Source organism: Chrysochloris asiatica, unplaced genomic scaffold (genome assembly GCF_000296735.1).
Source record: "Chrysochloris asiatica unplaced genomic scaffold, ChrAsi1.0 scaffold00003, whole genome shotgun sequence".
Taxonomy (NCBI): Eukaryota; Metazoa; Chordata; class Mammalia; order Afrosoricida; family Chrysochloridae; genus Chrysochloris; species Chrysochloris asiatica.
The window spans coordinates 39,577,218-39,594,680 of NW_006408521.1; the positions used below are offsets into that span (position 1 = coordinate 39,577,218).

The window sequence follows — 17,463 nt, forward strand, 5'->3', positions numbered from 1 at the left end:
AGATGGCCAAACTTCGTCTCTCATACTTTGGACGTATTGTCAGGAGGGAATAGTCGTTGGTGAAGGATATCGTGCTTGGTAAGATGGAGGGTCAGAGAAAAAGTGGAAGACCCCCAACAAGATAGATTGGCCAGGTGGCAGCATTGATGAACTCAAGTGTGGCAGCGGTAGTGAGGTTGGCCCAGGATCGGGCATTGTTTCGTTCGCTATGAGTTGGTTCCGACTCGATGGCACCTAACAACAACAACAACGTATTTGCCAATATGTACTAGAAAATGCTGTATAGCACAGTGAACACAGCAAAAGATTAAAATAGTGACCTGAAGGATAGAGTGGAGGAAGATTCCTAGGACACAGAATAAAAAGACAGAAAAACGTACAAAGTAAGTGTAAAGTTAAAAAGTCATGGGAGATAAGACTAGGAATTTTTGGATGAAAATAGAAGTCATGTAATGAAGATACTAATATAATTTTAATATGTTTCCCTGAACTTTATTATTTTTTTTTGCAGATTTATGCATTTATTTGATCATAAACTGTTAGTTTTCATCCACATTGACTGTAGGTTTTTGAAGGTGGTGACAGTCACATAGGTCACATAGGTCACCAGTGTATAGAGTTTGTTTGCTGAATCTTCATCCTCAATTACGTTTTCTGGACAACCACACCCGGATCCGGTACGGGACATTCCTGATTCCTTTGGCCCAGACAACAGCTTTGTTGAGCCTGGTGTCAATGCGCACGTCTGGTGGTCCCAGCTCCTTCATGGCAAATTTCCGAATCTCCTTGAGTGCTCGAGGGGCACGCTTCTTGAAGCCTACTCCATGGATGCGCTTGTGAATGTTGATGGTGTACTCTCTGGTCACCACTTTGTTGATAGCAGAACCACCCTTCTTTGCAGGAGCCATAGCGATAGAATCAGGTTGGAAAGGAAGAGCGCAAAGGATTGTGGGAAAAGGAAAGCCACGGCTGTGCGTACTTCCCTGAACTTTAGAGAAATCCAGATAAGGTTGAAATTATCTATCAAGAAAAAAAAATAATGCAATAGATACATCCTGGAAGAAGTTTAAAAACTAAGCTTGTTTTAAATAAATAATACTTTCCCATGGTTCAAAGCAAAACACAAAACCTATAATAAGAGAAACAGTGACAAGACCCCAGGTTTGTTCCCCATTTGTAGTTCTCCCTAATTCCTCCCAAAGAATTAACTACTTCTGTTAATGTTTGGGGAGTCCTGGCATGGTGCTGTAGAATAAGCATTGGACTGTTAATCACAAGGCCTAAGGTTAAAACCCACCAGCTGCTCCTTGGAAACCCTATTATACAGGGTCACTATGAATCAGAACTGACTTGATAGCGCTTCAGCCACAACACCAATTAACGTTTGAAGTCCTAGTGCAGCACTGTAGGATAGAACTGGATTGCTAACCATAAAATTGGTGGTTCAGACCCACCAGCTGCTTCATGGAAACGCTATTCAGGGTTGCTGTGAGTCAGAACTGACTGTTAACAACAACATTAATGTTTTATGGATCTTTCCAGAGTATAGCTGTATTTACCAGACCATGAATAAAAATAAAGCTCTACCTTTACTTTACTACATATCTTTTTTAAAAAAACAAAACAAAACATTGGTAAATGGTAGTATACAAGTATGTCTTGCTTTTTTCCTTCTTTGCTATCTATATGGCCAGCTTTTCATATTAGCCCATAAAGAGGCGCTTTATGTTTCTTTTAATTATTATAGCTGCATAGTATTCTATTGTATTGATTCATCATATAGAGCACTAAATTTTAAATTCTATTAGGTCAACTCTTTTTTTTTTTTTTTTTCAGTTTTCTGCCACATTAATTTGCTTCATTTTAGTTATTTCTTTGCTGTCTATTATCCTGTAGTTTATATTGGGCTTTTACTACCTTTCTTAATTAGGTATTTAAATAATTTTTTTAAATTATTGCTTTATCTTAAGACTATGTATTTTTTTTTTCCCTAAGTACTACTTTAACTGTGCTCTGAAATTCTGACATGTTTTCTTATCATTATAAAATGACTGTTGTTATTTTAAGCGAGCGTGGTGGGTCCATAAGATAAGCACTGGACTACACACCTTGGTTTGAGCTCCACCAGCCGCTCCATGGGAAAAAGATGAAGCTTTCTGCTCCCACAAAAGTTTAAAGCCTAGGAAACCCTGTACAGGGTCTCTGGGAGTTGGAATTGACTTGATAGCACTTAACAACAAATTACTATTTTAATTTGCATTTCTTCTTTGATCTAATAATTTTCATATTTGTACATATAAGGGACTTTTTATTTCCTGAGCTTTTTATTATTTTCTTATGCAATTGCCTTTTGATCATAAACTATAGTCTTTACTATTTCTAACTTTTATAACTTACAAAGTTTTATTAGTGGTCTAATTATGGTTGCTGTTGTTGTTAGGTGCCATTGAGTTTGCATGGACTCATAGTGACCCTGTGCACAACCGAACAAAACACTGCCTGGTCCCACACCAACCTCAAAATCGTTGCTAAGCCTGAGCCCATCTCTGCCGCCTCTCCACTCTACCAAACATGATGTCCTTCTCCAGGGACTGGTCCCTCCTGATATATCCGAAGTATGCGAGATGAAGTCTGGCCATCCTGGCTGCCAAAGAACATTCTGGCTGCACTTCTTCCAACAGAGCTCTGTTTGTTCTTTTGGCAGTCCATGGTACTTTCAATATTCAACTCTAACACCATAACTCAAATGCATCAATTCTGCTGTGGTCTTCCTTGTTCATGGTCCAAATTTCACATGCATATGAGGGTATTGAAAATACCATGGCTTGGGGTCAATGTGCATCTTCAGCCTCATAGCATCTTTGCTCTTGAACACTTTAAATAACTCTTTGTGGAGCAGATTTGCCCAGTGCAAGTCGTTTGATTTCTTGACTGCTCCTTCCATGAGTGTTGATGGTTGATCAGAGCAAAATGATGTCTTTGACAACTTCTGTCTTTCTCCATTTATATGGCTGGTGATCACTTGTCCAGTGGTGGGGATTTTTATTTTCTTTATATTGAGGTGCAAGCCATACTGAAGGCTGTTGTCTTTGATTTTCATTAGTAAACATTTTAAGTCCTCTTCGCTTTCAGCAAGCAAAGTTGTATCATCTACATATTACAGGTTTTTATTAAGTCTTCCTCCAATCCTGATTTTTCCTCATATAATCCATTTTCTCACATTATTTGCTTAGTATACAGATTGAATAAAGTATGGTGAAAGAATACAACCTTGGTGCATACCTTTCCTAATTTTAAATCATTTTGTGTTCCCTTGTTCTGTTCTTGGTCTTTGTACAGATTCCTCATGAGCACAATTAAGTGTTGTGGAATACTCATTCTCCACACTGTTTTTCATAGCTTGTCATTTAGATTTTCTAAATGTTCTTTAAGCAGGATTCTCTAGTTCCTTTAGTTGTTGTTGTTAATTTAATTTAGGAAGGACCAAGAAAGATCATTTCAATTTACTGTTTTGTTTTTATCTCATGTGTATTCAATTTTATGAGTGCTAAAACTATGTCGTTACAGAGATTTTCAAAGTAAGAATATTTGCATTGAACTCAAGGTATGGCACTGTAGAATCAGCACTGAACTGCTAACCACAAGGTTGCTGGTTCAAACCCACCAGCTGCTCCTTGGAAACCCTATATAGGATCCCTATGAGTGGGAACCAACTTAACAGCACATAACAACAGCAACAACCATCTTCGAATTACGAATTTTACTCTCTAGTATTATAATACATCTTTTAAACATTTCCTGATATACTCTTTAGCTTATATTTTGCCGTATATGATATTTTTCATGTTTGCATTCACTAGTATATAGTATATAGAAGACCCCCAGTGAAACAGATTGGCACAGTGGCAACAGCAGTGGGCTCAAACATAGCAATGATTGTGAGTTTGGGGTAGGACCGGGCACTGTTTCCTTCTATTGTGCATAGGGTCTCTGAGTCAGAACTGACTTGATGGCACCTAACAAGCATACTTTTGCCCTCCCTTAAACAAAAAAAGAAAACTTTATTGAGGTATTTATCCAAAGTATACAGTTGAATATGTTTTGATATTTTACATATTTCTAAATCTGTGAAACCACTGCCACAATCAAGCTAGTGAACATGTCCATCACCCCAAAAAGTTTCCTGTGCCCTTTAATTCTCTCCTCCCTCCCTGCATCAGTCTTATAGTTCAAACCAACCTTGTGGTCCAGGCCTTATCCTACAGCGCCACAGCTTAGTCAGTGTGTATCTCTTAGGATCTTATAGATACTGTTGTTGTTGTTAAGTCCCGTTAAGTTGATTCCGACTCATAGCAACCCTGTATAGAGTTTCAGAGGAGTGGCTGGTGACTGAACCACCAACCTTGTGGTTCACGCTGACCTTGCAGACAAGTGCCACACCAGGATACCTTATATTTTCTTGAGCATGTCAGGCATGTTCTAGCCTCTAGGATTTTGCACTATCCCATCCTTTTGTCTAGAAATCTTCTCCACCAAATATCTATGTAACTCACTTCTCTACTGAGTCAGCTAATCACGTGGATGTATAGGACATGGTATCAATCATCTGTGGTCTCACTTTCAAGTGGTCTTGGTAGTATTTTTGTGAGAAAAGATATATATGTATATATCTCTATCCCTTTCTTGTTACAATAACAACCCAAAGGAGACTAAAGTGCTCACATGAATAGTCCTTGCAAACAAACAAAGCGTAGCTGGTGATGGGATGGTAAGATCGTCTCTAAGTAGAACTTTGCAGCTTTGGATTTAGCTCCTGTCCTGGCTTTCATCATTTTACATTTCTCTCTCTCTTCTCTCAAAAGCACTTCTTATGTATGTTGTGTGTTTATTATTATGAAAACATTAATTTTCATTATTAATTTAATAGTCATCATTTAATGTTTTTATTAGTATGCAATAAATACATATATGGTATTCTGAGATAATTACTCTTAACTCTCCTTATGATTAATAATGTTAGTTTTTCATTTCATTAATGTGTTGTACATTGTATTATTAATCTTAATGAGAGTTAATAATATCTCAGATTAACATATGTGTTTCATTTTTAGTACATCCAACATGTTCAGATTTCAGATAGAAATTGTAAATCAGTAAAAATTGAAACATGACCAGTAAGAAAAAAAAAGTCTCACATTTATTGTTTTGATAGTTACCAGCAAGAAGAGGACAGCTGTTCTTCCCAGTAATGGCAAAGTGAAAAAGTAGTGTTTGTCGTTTATTGACACCATTTAACAACAGTAGCATTGAATGTATTCATGTATTAAAATCATTTATCTTAATATCATGCTATTAAAAAAAAATCCGTTTCCTATTCTTCCCATCCCCATTGTTTTTTTTTTGTTTTTTTTTAATTGTGTAGCAGATGGTTGAGATTTAGTGAGAAATTTTAATATTTGGGTTTTTGTCTGGTACAAATTTCAACAGTCTTAATTGACTTTTGAGATCTCTGATTTAGTGACAGGATCATTTCACTGAAAATAGTCATTGGCAAACTTAATTGAATATGGTTTTCCTGATATTTTTACTTTTTTCTTCTTGTCTGGTTCTTGAGTTGTATAACTTAAAATGGAAAATGCAAAACCCATCACCTATCCCAGAGAGTAGATGGTATTCCTGCAGCAGCTACCCTACTTCATTTTCTGTGGACTAAAGAATCTGGCCCTAAACCAACCATTGAAAATCAAATCTTACTATCACCGTCTCCCAAACTACTTACTTTTCTTTTTAAAAAATTTTTAATTATTATAAGTTAGATGGATTGTTTTTCCCTTTTCATTACTTTACATGGACACCCCTATACCGGCTATCAATCTTTGAAAATTGTTGTTGATTGTGCTGTAGATTCCCACTCATAGTCACTCAGTGTGACAGAGCAGATTGCCACGGCTCTTCTCCCACAGAGTACTGGGTAGTTTCTAACCATCAACCATTCAGTTAACAGCAGCCAAGTGCTTAATCCATGTGCCACTAGGGCTCCTGCATGGAGAGTTGTTTTGTGCCATTGAGTTGATTCCAACTCATAGCAACCCTTTAGTACTGAATCCAACTGTCCCATAGGGTTTCCAAGTTGGAAATGTTTACGGGCACAGATCATCAGGTATTTTCTCCAGCAGATCTTCCAGTGGTTCTGACTGCTGATTGTACTGGTAGCAGCTAAGTGTTTAACCGCTACGCCACTAGAGCTCCTTGCCTTGAGAGTATATACTGCCATCTCAGCAGTACCAGGATCACTGACAGTAGTTCACAGGATGTGGTAAGAGACAGAAGGAAATGGGGAAGGGATAGCTGGTTGCACTTAAATGAGAGTGCTAAAAATACATGTTATTGTTGAGTGCCATCAAGTCAATTCTGACCTGTATAGGGTTTTCCAAGGAGCAGCTGGTGAACTTGAACCACCGACCTTGCAGTTCAAATGACTTTGCAGTCTGGCACATTAGCCCACAGCGCCACAATTTAGCCTTAGCCTGTTGAATAATGAATATTTCTTTCATGTAAATGTTTTTAAATTCAATAATCACCTTTGAACAAAAGAAAAAAAGTATCTTCATTTCAGTAGTCATTTTGTTTCAAACGATCTGATATCCTTTAAACTTTCTGGATATATTAGGGTTTATAGAAATCGAAAGCAGTATGAAGTAGGGAAAATATTTTGGTTTTTATTTATTTTCAAAATGAAATAAAATGAGACATATGCAACAGAGCTTGCGTTCAAAGGCTAGGGCACAGGACAATCAAAGTTTTTCTGTTGCACTGGGCTCTGAAGAAATGTTACAGAAAGTATGGCTTCTTCAGTTGATAGAATGTTACTGTTTAGGTCATGGGCAATTACCGTGCAGCTTATATAGAACTACTAGGGTTTTTTTAAATGGTGATTTTCTTTGGGTTTTTGACATTTAAGAATTTTTGTATTGCTTGTTTTTTAATCTTTCTTGAAAAATTAATCGTACCTGTGACATTATTTCATCTCTAGAATGGTGTGACCTTCTCCCCGAGTTTTTACTGCTTTGTTAAAATAAGATTAAGACCATTAAGTCTTAATTCAAAAGGTGTGCTAAATTAGCCTAAGGATGCTGATTATATTTGCTGAAATTGAAAGCATCTTATTTTAATTCATAGCAATTTAACCATGTTTAAAAATCTGACAGCATAAGAAAGCAAGCTGTCAAAGTGGAGCACAGAGCAATTTACAATCAGACTTTAAGCACTTAAAAGCTAAATGGCTCTGATTGGCAGAGATCAGCCTACATTTGATACACTGAAGCTCAGCAACATTGATTTTCCTAGTTGCGACAACAGCTCAACATTACAGCAAGCTATGGCTTGATTTCTAGGTTGCAGTTTAGTTTGTGGTTGAAACCGCTTATTGAAAGAGGGTTAGAGTTGAAACCACTGTGGGGGGTGAATCACAGTAAATGCCAGACTTCTGATGTAGAGTTCTTTTGAAGTAGTTGAGAGTTACGTGGATGACTCTTTAAACATGCCATGCTCTCCTGTAAAATTATAAGGCCTTTGCAAATGTGGATTTCTGCCTCAGAATAACATATTCTTATTGATGACATCTTTTAAAAGTTCAGCCCCCTCTACTTCACCAATAAAAAAGAAAGAAGGAAGAAGGGTAGGGGCTGGAGAGTTCAAACCAAGGTCCAGAAAAGTGGGAGCTACCATTTTTCCCATTAAAATTGCCACTAATGGTGGTGGTAGCTCTTCAGAAACCCTATGTAGGTAGCATTGCTGTGAGTCAGAGCTAAGTTGATGGTACTTAAACAGCAGTAACAATGATTTTCAGCAGTTTTACTACATCATGTTTTATTTTATAAATTTTTGAGTCCAGACTGGGTGGATTCAAATCAAGAAGACCCCCCAGAAGAAAGGCCTTGGAGATCTGTTTCTAACAGTTGCTGTTGGAAACCCCTGTGGAGCACGGTTCTACTTAGACACCCAGAAGGTCACCATGAGCCAGAATTCACTTGACAGCAACTGGTATATGGTGTATTCGGGTGTGAAAAGTGAGAAACTTACGAACTATTTTGCTTTTGGAAGAGAAGTTTCAAAAATCTATTTGCTGGTCTTTTCAGTTGAAAAGCATTTCGAATTTGGTTACCTTACAATGTTTGTTTCCTCAAGAACCTTTTAGAACTGGCTAAAAAATTTTAACCAAAATAAAAAACATTTAAAGTATTCATGCTGTTGTAGGGTAAGCACTGGACTGCTAACCACAAGATTGACAGTTTAGACTCACCAGCCACTCCTCGAAAACCTTATACAGGGTCACTAATGAGCCAGAACCAATTTAATAACAAAACCAGTCTACTGGAAGGAGTGATTGAATGAGGTATGCCAGTTGACTGGAACAAAATTATGGAGACTTTCGACTATAATCCCTTTCCTCTTCTGAAGGGTTCCTGGTGGTATAGTGGGTTGCTTATCAACGGGGTCAGCATTTTAAATCCACCAACTATTCCATAGGAGAAAGATGAGGCTGCTTGCTTCAGAAAAGATTTATAGTCTTGAAAACGCTGTGGAATAGTTCTACTGTGTCCTATGGGGTTGCTTTGAGCCAGAATTAACGTGATGGCATAGAGTTTGGTTTTTTGTTTTTCCACATAGGGAAAGCAGTGGTATGAAAGAGAGAAAGGGATGGTCGTGTCTACTTCCAGCTCTTTAAAGGTGGATGGCCTCTTTTTATCTTAAGTTATATACATCAAATTGAAGTTTTATCGGAATATGTTGAAGTGGTTTTTTTGTAAATAGACATGATTTTCCTACTTGCAGGAAAATTTCCTTTATCAGCCTAGCTGTGGAAAAGGCTGACTGTTGGAACCCTCCAGCCACTCTGCAGGAGAAGAAAGATGAGGCAGTCTGCAGCCATAAAGCTTTATAGCCTCAGAACCCCCAGGGAGCAGTTGGTCTCTGTCCTGTAATGTTGCTATGAGTTGGTATTGAACTCTGTGGCAGTGGGGATGTGTCTGTACACTTGGAATTTGGGTGTCCAGAGAAAAATTCATGGACATTTTTTTTTTTTTTTGAATTGTGAATTGGATAAAGGTTTACAGAGCCAGTCAACTTTCTGTTCATCAGTTCATAGGTATTCTGTTTCATGTCATTGATTGTAGACCACTTATGCCACTCTCTCCTGTGTTTCTCATTTCCCTTCTTCTGTCCTACCTTCTGAACTCTGTTCTGAGGAAAATATTGCCTTATTGGTCTCAAATGGTTGATTATTTTGAGGAGTGCATGTCCCCTTAGTGTGATTGTTCATTTTATAGACCTCTCTGTTGTTTAACTGAAAACAGAACTACTGGTATGAGTTTATTTCTGGCCTCAAGGGAGACTAAGGGCTGTAGTCACAATGTTTTTACCAGTTTCTATCTAGCCTGGTCTTAAGATTTTGAGTTTTGTTCCACTTTTTTCACCCACTCTGGAACATTTCTATTGTGATCCTGTTGGGAGTGGTCAGCAGTGGTAGCTGGACCCATCTAGTTCGTTTGGTACCAGGGTGGTAAAAACTGAGGTTCATGTTTCCTGTCTGTAATTTTCTTCATTCTTCTTTTCTCTGGATGAGGAGAGACCAGTAGCAACACCTTAGATGGCCACTTTTGCAAACTCTTAAGACCTCAGTTGCTACTTGCAGAAGTAGAACGACCGTTATCTTTGTGAAGTATGTTACGTCAGTTTTCTTTGAAGTCCCTCCGGACTGTGGTCCCAAGCCTTCAGGTCCAGTGACTCATTCCCTCCTGGTGTTTGGTTATGGCTGATGAGTTTACATACCTTTGCCCCTGTTTGTTCTGTTATAAACAAGGATATGTTTACAGTGCATACAAATACGTTTGTGCAAATATCGTCTGTCACATGATATTTAGTTGAGGGTGCTTTTGCCTACTCGTAGCTAATAATCTCTGCAAAAGATTTTAGAAGAATTCATTTACATATATTTTTGTAAAATGTAAAAATAAATGCCATGCATTCTGATGGTGGCAATGGTTAAGTGTTTGGCTGCTAACCAAAACAATGGGTGGTTCACACCCAGCAGCTGCTCTGTGGGAAGAACAACTTGGGGATCTGCTCCTATAAAGATGACAGCCTAGGAAACATTATTGGGGGGCAGTTTTGCTCTGTCCTATGGGGTCACGCTGTGGGTCAATGTGCTGGACTGCAGTCATTTGAACCTCAAGGTCGGTGATTCAAGCTCACCAGCCACTCCTTGGAAACCCCATCCAGGGTTGCTGTGGGTCGGAATTGACTTGACAGCACATAACAACAACAGTAGGGTCACTATGATTCAGAATTGACCCAAAAGCACACAACAACAACGTGCCTGAATAAAGTGTGTTTTATAAAACATGTCTCATGTATTTTGCACATGTATTCAGGAGGGACCCATCCCTGGAGAAGGACATCATGTTTGGTAAAGTAGCGGGTCAGGGAAAGAGGAAAACCTGCAGCCAGATGGACTGATTCAGTGCTTCTAACAAATACGTTCAAAACATGACAACAATTGTGAGGTTAGCACAACACTTGTTGTGAAGTGCTGTCGAGTCGGTTCCAACCCATAGCGACCCTGTATAGGGTTTCCGTAGAGCAGCTGGGGAGCTTGAACCACTGATCTTGCAGTTTAAACGGCTTTACAGTCTGGTCCATTAACCCACAGCACAATACTAGGCAGTCCTTTATTCTGTTGTACATAGGGTACTGTGATTTGGAACCAGCTTGACGGTACCTAAAAATAAAAACAAGGTTTTCTAAGGGGAATTTTATTCCCAACAAAAACTTACAAAGTAGACATCATTTTTAGATACCCAGGACCAGGCAGTGTTTCGTTCTGTTGTGCATAGGGTCGCTATAAGTAGGAACTGACTCATTGGCATCTAACAACAATACTAGACTAATCAAAAAATTATCTGAATAATACATAATTTTTTTTAGGTTTGCTTTTTTTCATGTGAGATTTAGCTTAGATAAAATGCTGCCTTTTCGAATGTCTGAATGACATGCAAAAATGCTTTGCTTAAAAACAGTATTTTTGAACATTCAAGGATTATTTACAGATTTTAAATTTATATTTACAGAGCATTTCCAATGGATATAAACGTATATATTGTAAAATGCTTCTAAAAAACACATAACATCCATATTATGCAAATTGTTCACATTAGTATAAAACATTTCTATAAACATTATTTTAGAGAAAAAGGAGAGTGGAAAGATATCACAGTGTTTCTTTTGTGTAAGTAGAATGGCTTTAGAATAATCAAATCTTTTTGTCTAAATAGTTTTTAATTACAAAACTACAGAAACTTTGGGAAAATATTGACAAATGCAACCAAAACAAAATTAATCTCCCATAATTTTGTGCAAAGGTAACTGGTCCTGATGTATTTTCTTTCTATTATTTTCAATGTATGTGTTTTTTACGTTGTTGAGATTAAAAAAAAAAAAAAAGCACAATTTTATTTGGCTTTTAAAGTTTTGACAGCATAACGTAAAGTTTCTTAACATTTTTGTAACATTATTATAGAATATACATACAGAATAAAAATGATTAAATGAACAACTCTTAAGTGTCTTAACAGTTTTCCACAAACGTTTTGAGGTTCTATCATATGTGGTGTTAGTATCCCTACTGTATGGATGAGGAACCGGACTCAGAGAGGTTAATTTGGCCATAGTAATATTGTTAAAGTGCCATCAAGTTGGTTCCAACTCACAGCAACCCTATCTAGGGTTTCCTAGGAGTGGCTGGTGGATTTGAACCAACACCTTTGCAGTTAGCAATCCAGTGCTTATCCTGCAGCACTACACCAGGACTCTATAGTAATGTTGTTACTGTTGTTAAGTGCTGTTGAGTTGGTTCCAACCCATAGTGACCTTGTATAGGGTTTCCAAGGAGCAATTGGTGGGTTTGAATTGTCAGCCTTATAGTTAGCAGTCCAGTGCTTATCCTATTAGTACCACACCAGGCAGGACTCCCCGTAGTAGTGACATTGTTGTGTTAAGTGCTGTTGAGTCAATTCCAATTTACAGCTGAAGATGTAAAATCCTTTGATATTTCTATTATTCTATGGTGCCTCAACTTTTAAGTAATATTTGTATCACTTGCATTATCATAGTGCCATGATGGCAGTGGGAGGTGGGGCTTCAAAAAATTCATGTAAAAATGGAATTGAAAGGTAATAGAATTTTCCTACTAAGTTTCTGAAGCTTCCTCCTGTATTTACTAACTTTATTTCTAATTGCTAAATTTTAAGGGACTGCTAAATTTAGCCAGTCCTCTGTTGTTGTTGTTGTTGTTGTTGTTGTTTTTTAAATTTCCCTCCTCAGACATTAACACATGTCACTAGAGTGTTGTCAGAACTAAACTCATGAAGAGTTTAGTAAGAAGTTAAAGCAAAATTAACTTGTCTTTGCTAAGTGATAGTTATGGTTGTTGCTTTCAAATACAATTTTATGTCTCCTAAAATCGTACTGAATCAGGACTAGCAAATGCTTGGCCTAGCTTCCAAACACTGTTATAGAAGAGTAATATGTATGTTAATGAGCACAGCATACCTCTACAGTGGTTCTAGATAGAAAAATCTAAATGGTTGCTAAATTTCCCTACATTAAACAGCTTATCCAACCTAGTATATAGACCCATCAGAACATTTTTATCAGTAACTATAGTGTCTGCCTGAGAATTGTAAAGGATTAAAATTAACTCCAATTAGTCTTTTAAAAAAACAACTTCAGTCCATTTTTTTCAGCAAAAGGGAGAAACGCAGTTAAGTGATATATATGTAAGGATTATATTGCATAGTGGCTGCCTTCCCAGTGTGTCATGATCAGTTTTTACTGGAGGCTAAAACTTGTTTCTGTAAGTATTGTAGTAATGTTGTATTTAAGATACAAAGCTGATCATGAAACAGTTTCTTGAGAAATTTATCAAACCCAAAAGAAGGAAACAAGCTTGCTGCAAGTTGAAAGGCATCAAGGTGTTTGTCTTTAAAGGGTTGTGACATAGTTAGCTAATTCTGCAATTTCTAATATTAGAAACAACTGTTTCATTTGAAAGTAGAGGCTACATTTGACATTTTAACACGACCCATCCAAGGATAGATATCATGGCAAGAATTGTAACTTACAGTCAGAAAGAAGAGAAATTCATCATCCATGATAAATACATTATTTTAAACTCTTATTACTATTACTTTTCTAGGTAAAACAGTGAAAGTATTTGTATTGTGTATTATATGTTGTTTAGGAAATTAAATTAGATTTGAACCTTTAATGATAACAGATATAGAATTCATGTATTCTATGTTGTTGTTGTTAAATGCCTTTGAGTCAGTTCTGACTCATAGCAGCCATGTATAGGGTTTCTGAGGAGTGGCTGGTAAGCTTGACCCACGAACCTTGTAGTTTACTCAAATATAGGCTTGTCAGTAGAACTAGAAAATATGCCCTTTTTTTTGCTTTTTTTTTATTCAATACTGACTAGTTTGTGCTTAAGATAGACATATACATATATATATGATTAGTAAAAGGCACTATGACTTACCTTTTTGTTTGTAATTTTTTTTATTTTGGGGTTTTATTTTTTAACCATCAGTTTAGGTTTTTGTATTGTTTTTCAGAGAAATTTAAAAATGTTTATCATTTAAATGAATGGAAAAACTGAACCTTTCTGACCTAACACATAATTAATTCTACATTTTACATTTTAAATTATGCCAGTTTTGAAATTTAGAATTTGGTTTCTTTAATTTATATGTATATTTTATGTACAACCACTTGTTCTAAATTAATCAGAGATACAAAAGGGATAATTAATAACAGTATTAAAATATATACTACTTTTGATGCAATTAAATTAGACCTTAGATAAGGCTAATTTTTTTCAGTGTGTGAAAACTTTCTAATAATTTAGTTTTAATATTGACTTGACTGCTATGTATTAACATTATTTCTCTCAGACAGGTGGGCACAGAAGGGTTTTAGTTTGATCCTAATTGATAGATGTGGTTCCTGAGTATTAGAAATTATGAGTCTTGCTGAATAGTACTTTAAAGTGATTTATAAGTATCCCAGTGATAACCCATGACAGTGAGGCTCATCAGATTTTAAAATAAATAAATAAATTTCCTTTTATTGTATTTGCAGGAAACCTGTCCAGTTTAAGTCGTCTTGGTCTGAGATATAACAGGCTGTCAGCAATACCCCGGTCATTGGCAAAGTGTAGTGCACTTGAAGAATTAAATGTAGAGAACAATAACATATCTACTTTGCCAGAGGTAAGAAGTGGGTTTGGAGTAATTTGAAACATAGCTCTGTAACATAATGAAGGGGGGAAAGTACAAACTCTTTATAGCTGGATTAATGATGCGGTGACTGGCATTACTTAAATAAGGAGCATGGTATGGATAAAAAGCTACCAATAAAAGAAAAATTCCAGATGAGAAAGAAAAATTCCAAAGTTCCTTCTATTTCAGGAGCATAAACATTTTTTTTCTTTAATGTGGAGAAATTAAGAGAATCAATATACCAGTTGCCCATGTGAGTCAGAGTAGAACTGTGCTTCGTAGGCTTTTCAATGACTGTTTCAGAAATAGGCTGCCAGGCTTTTCTTCTGAGGTGCCACTGAATGGACTCGAACCACCAACTTTCCAATTAGCAGCTTGGCTCATTAAGTGTTTGCACGTCCTAGGAATATCACGTTCCATTTTGGCACTGTCTTAATGCTCTAGTGCTACAATAACAAAAATAGCACCGGGGGGGAGGGTAGCTTTACGTTAATGACTAGAAATGTATTCTCTCATATCTTCTCATTTGGCTAGAAGTCCAGATTCAGAGCACTGGTTCTGAAGAAAGGTCCTTGCCTCCTTTCAGCATCAATCGGCCTTACATTCCTTGGAGTTCTCCCTGTGTCTTGACATCGAGCTTCATAGTGCAGGGACTTCAGGTTCAAAGGATGCCCTCCACTCCCTGCTCTTCTTTCTTGGTGACACTGAGTTCCTCTGAACTCAACTCGCTTCTCTCTCCTTTTGTATCTCAAAAAAGATTGACTCAAGATACAGCATAATCCTAGAGATTGCATCTGGCCTCAGTAACATCATAGAAGTGAGGATTTACAACACATGGGATAATCACATAAGAGCAGAGATCCCATCATGGGAATGATTGCATCATATTAGATGCCATCTTGGAGTTTATAATTACACCTTAACAACTAAACCACTGAGCCAAGTTGACACAAAACCTTAACTTTATCACAACTACTGTGTAAATCTGTCTCATGTTTTGGCAACTGGCAGTAAAATCACTAAAGAAAAGTTGTATGGCTGGTTTTAAAACTAAACAACCTTCCGCATTTCCGTTTTTAAAAGGTCATGTTGTTGCCATGTCTGCATGTGCCTTACTCCTCCTCCTTCAGGCCAGATGCTGTAGGTACGTTTTCTCCTAAGAACTTCACTAGAAGTAGCTTGTGTTGTCAAGTATGGCGATTAGATTTTAATTCATTTAGATATTCATCACTGTAAACTGTTTGTTTTAATTTTTAAAGTTGGGGGTTAGTCATTCATTCTCGTAGAGCAGCAGGAGAGTTGTAAGCAATCCTATTCTTTAGGTTTTTTACTCAATTCTGTAAAACCACAAATCAGGTCCTGTCTTTTAGCTAAGCCTTGCTTTAATTTGTGACACTCAACAACAGCGTTTGTGGTCCTTGCCTGAGACGTGTACTCAAGCCATCCTTCTAGGCAGTTGTAGCCCACGCTCTGAAGTACTTGGACGATTACTCGGAAGATGACTGCCTACTGCCACAGAGACAGAGCATTTGAAAACACCCTGAGCTGAGATGAATTGTAGAATCTCTGTTCTGTGGTAATTTGGTCAAGAAACTTCCCATTTATGTTTTTACATTCAGGTTTCCCATTGTCAGTAACTCAGAGATGTCCCAGCTATTTATAATGAATTCCTTTGAAATGTTCTTAAGGTTTGTAATTTCACATTTATGACTTAGTGCATCCTAGGACAAGTTTACAGCTAGAAGTTCAGCGTGTTAGATCTCCGAGGCTCTCAGCTAGCCTGTCTACACCATGAAGCTGTCTTTCAGAAACTACTCTGATTCCCAGTTTGCTCAAATTGTGTGTGAAATTCTTTTCAGAAGAGAGGTCCTATCCACAGAATAAGTGTTAACCATCACAGCTGTAGAGTAGCCTTAGGTATCCGGGGCTCTCTTCCAGAATGGGAAGCCCCAGCCATGGGTGGGCATTTTTGAATCTCAAGAACATCAGAATGAAGCTTCAGGTGTTTGTGCTTTTCTTCTGAGACTGGGATTCGTTTCCTCACTTTGAGCAGTTCAGCGTTCCATGGACAGGTGACCCACTCACTTGCCTGGGATCTCTTAGAAGCATTGTCCTTTCATTACGAGACTGTGTCTGTGCTTAATATAAATTTACACTGAATCTGTTTTAGTGTATTTATAAATGGTGAACTCAGTTTCTGAAACTAAACTTTTTCTTTGAAAATTTCTAAAAAAAAGATAATGTAAGATGATAAATGTAAGACAATAAACTAGATAGAACACGCTATTATCAAGATTAATATTAAATACATTTAAATTTGGGTGTTATTTTTGCCTTTGCTTACTATTTTAGCATAGCAACAACTTAGAGTATTGTAAATATTAAAAATGTTTTATACAAGTAGCCCTATTGTTTAAAATATGGAGTATACTTTTGTTGTTAAGCCTGTTGTGTTGTAACTGTTGCTAGAGCAGGCATATTCACCTTCTGATACATCACCGTGTGTGTGTGTTTGTGTATTGTAATTGTTAGGTGTTGAACTGTTGACTGTGTGGTTAGCAGTTCACTGCTTATGCAGCAACACTACCAATGCTTCTGTGTATGTGTGTATGTATGTATATGTCTGTCTATCTATGAATGAGACTAAAGGTAGTTTGGATAACTGCTTTTAAGATTTATACTATAATTGATGAAGAACCATTTAGAAAGATGAACCTATAGGTCTGTAGCACTTAATTTATAAATTTTATTCAGTTCATTTGTTTCTAAAAGATATATAACCAGAGTTGTTGTTGTTAAGTACCCTAAAGTCAGCTCTGAATCATAGCAACCTTGTATAGGGTTTCTGATGAGCAGCTGGTGGGTTTGAACCTCCAGTCTTGTGGTTAGCAGCCCCATGCTTATCCTACAGTGCCACACCAGCACCTGTTAATTTGAGTTTTCAGAAAATCCCTTGGTTAAAGAACAGAGATGAGTGTCCCAGGACTGTAATTTCTAGACTGCACTAGTTCACTAAGACTACTATTACATGTGAGAAAGAGTACTGTTGTGAGAAAGAGTACTGTTGTGAGAAAGAGTACTGTTGTGAGAAAGAGTACTGTTGTGAGAAAGAGTACTGTTGTGA

General features: G+C 37.1%; 1 protein-coding gene and 1 pseudogene across 1 annotated transcript in view; one reads left to right on the forward strand and one right to left on the reverse strand.

Annotated features, from left to right (window-relative positions):
- SHOC2 (soc-2 suppressor of clear homolog (C. elegans)) overlaps positions 1-17,463 on the forward strand; it is a 52,169-nt gene that overhangs the window by 22,007 nt on the left and 12,699 nt on the right. The window contains 1 exon segment of the mRNA XM_006878343.1: positions 14,200-14,330. Coding sequence (XP_006878405.1) covers positions 14,200-14,330 — 131 coding nt within the window.
- LOC102824252 lies at positions 530-908 on the reverse strand (annotated as a pseudogene).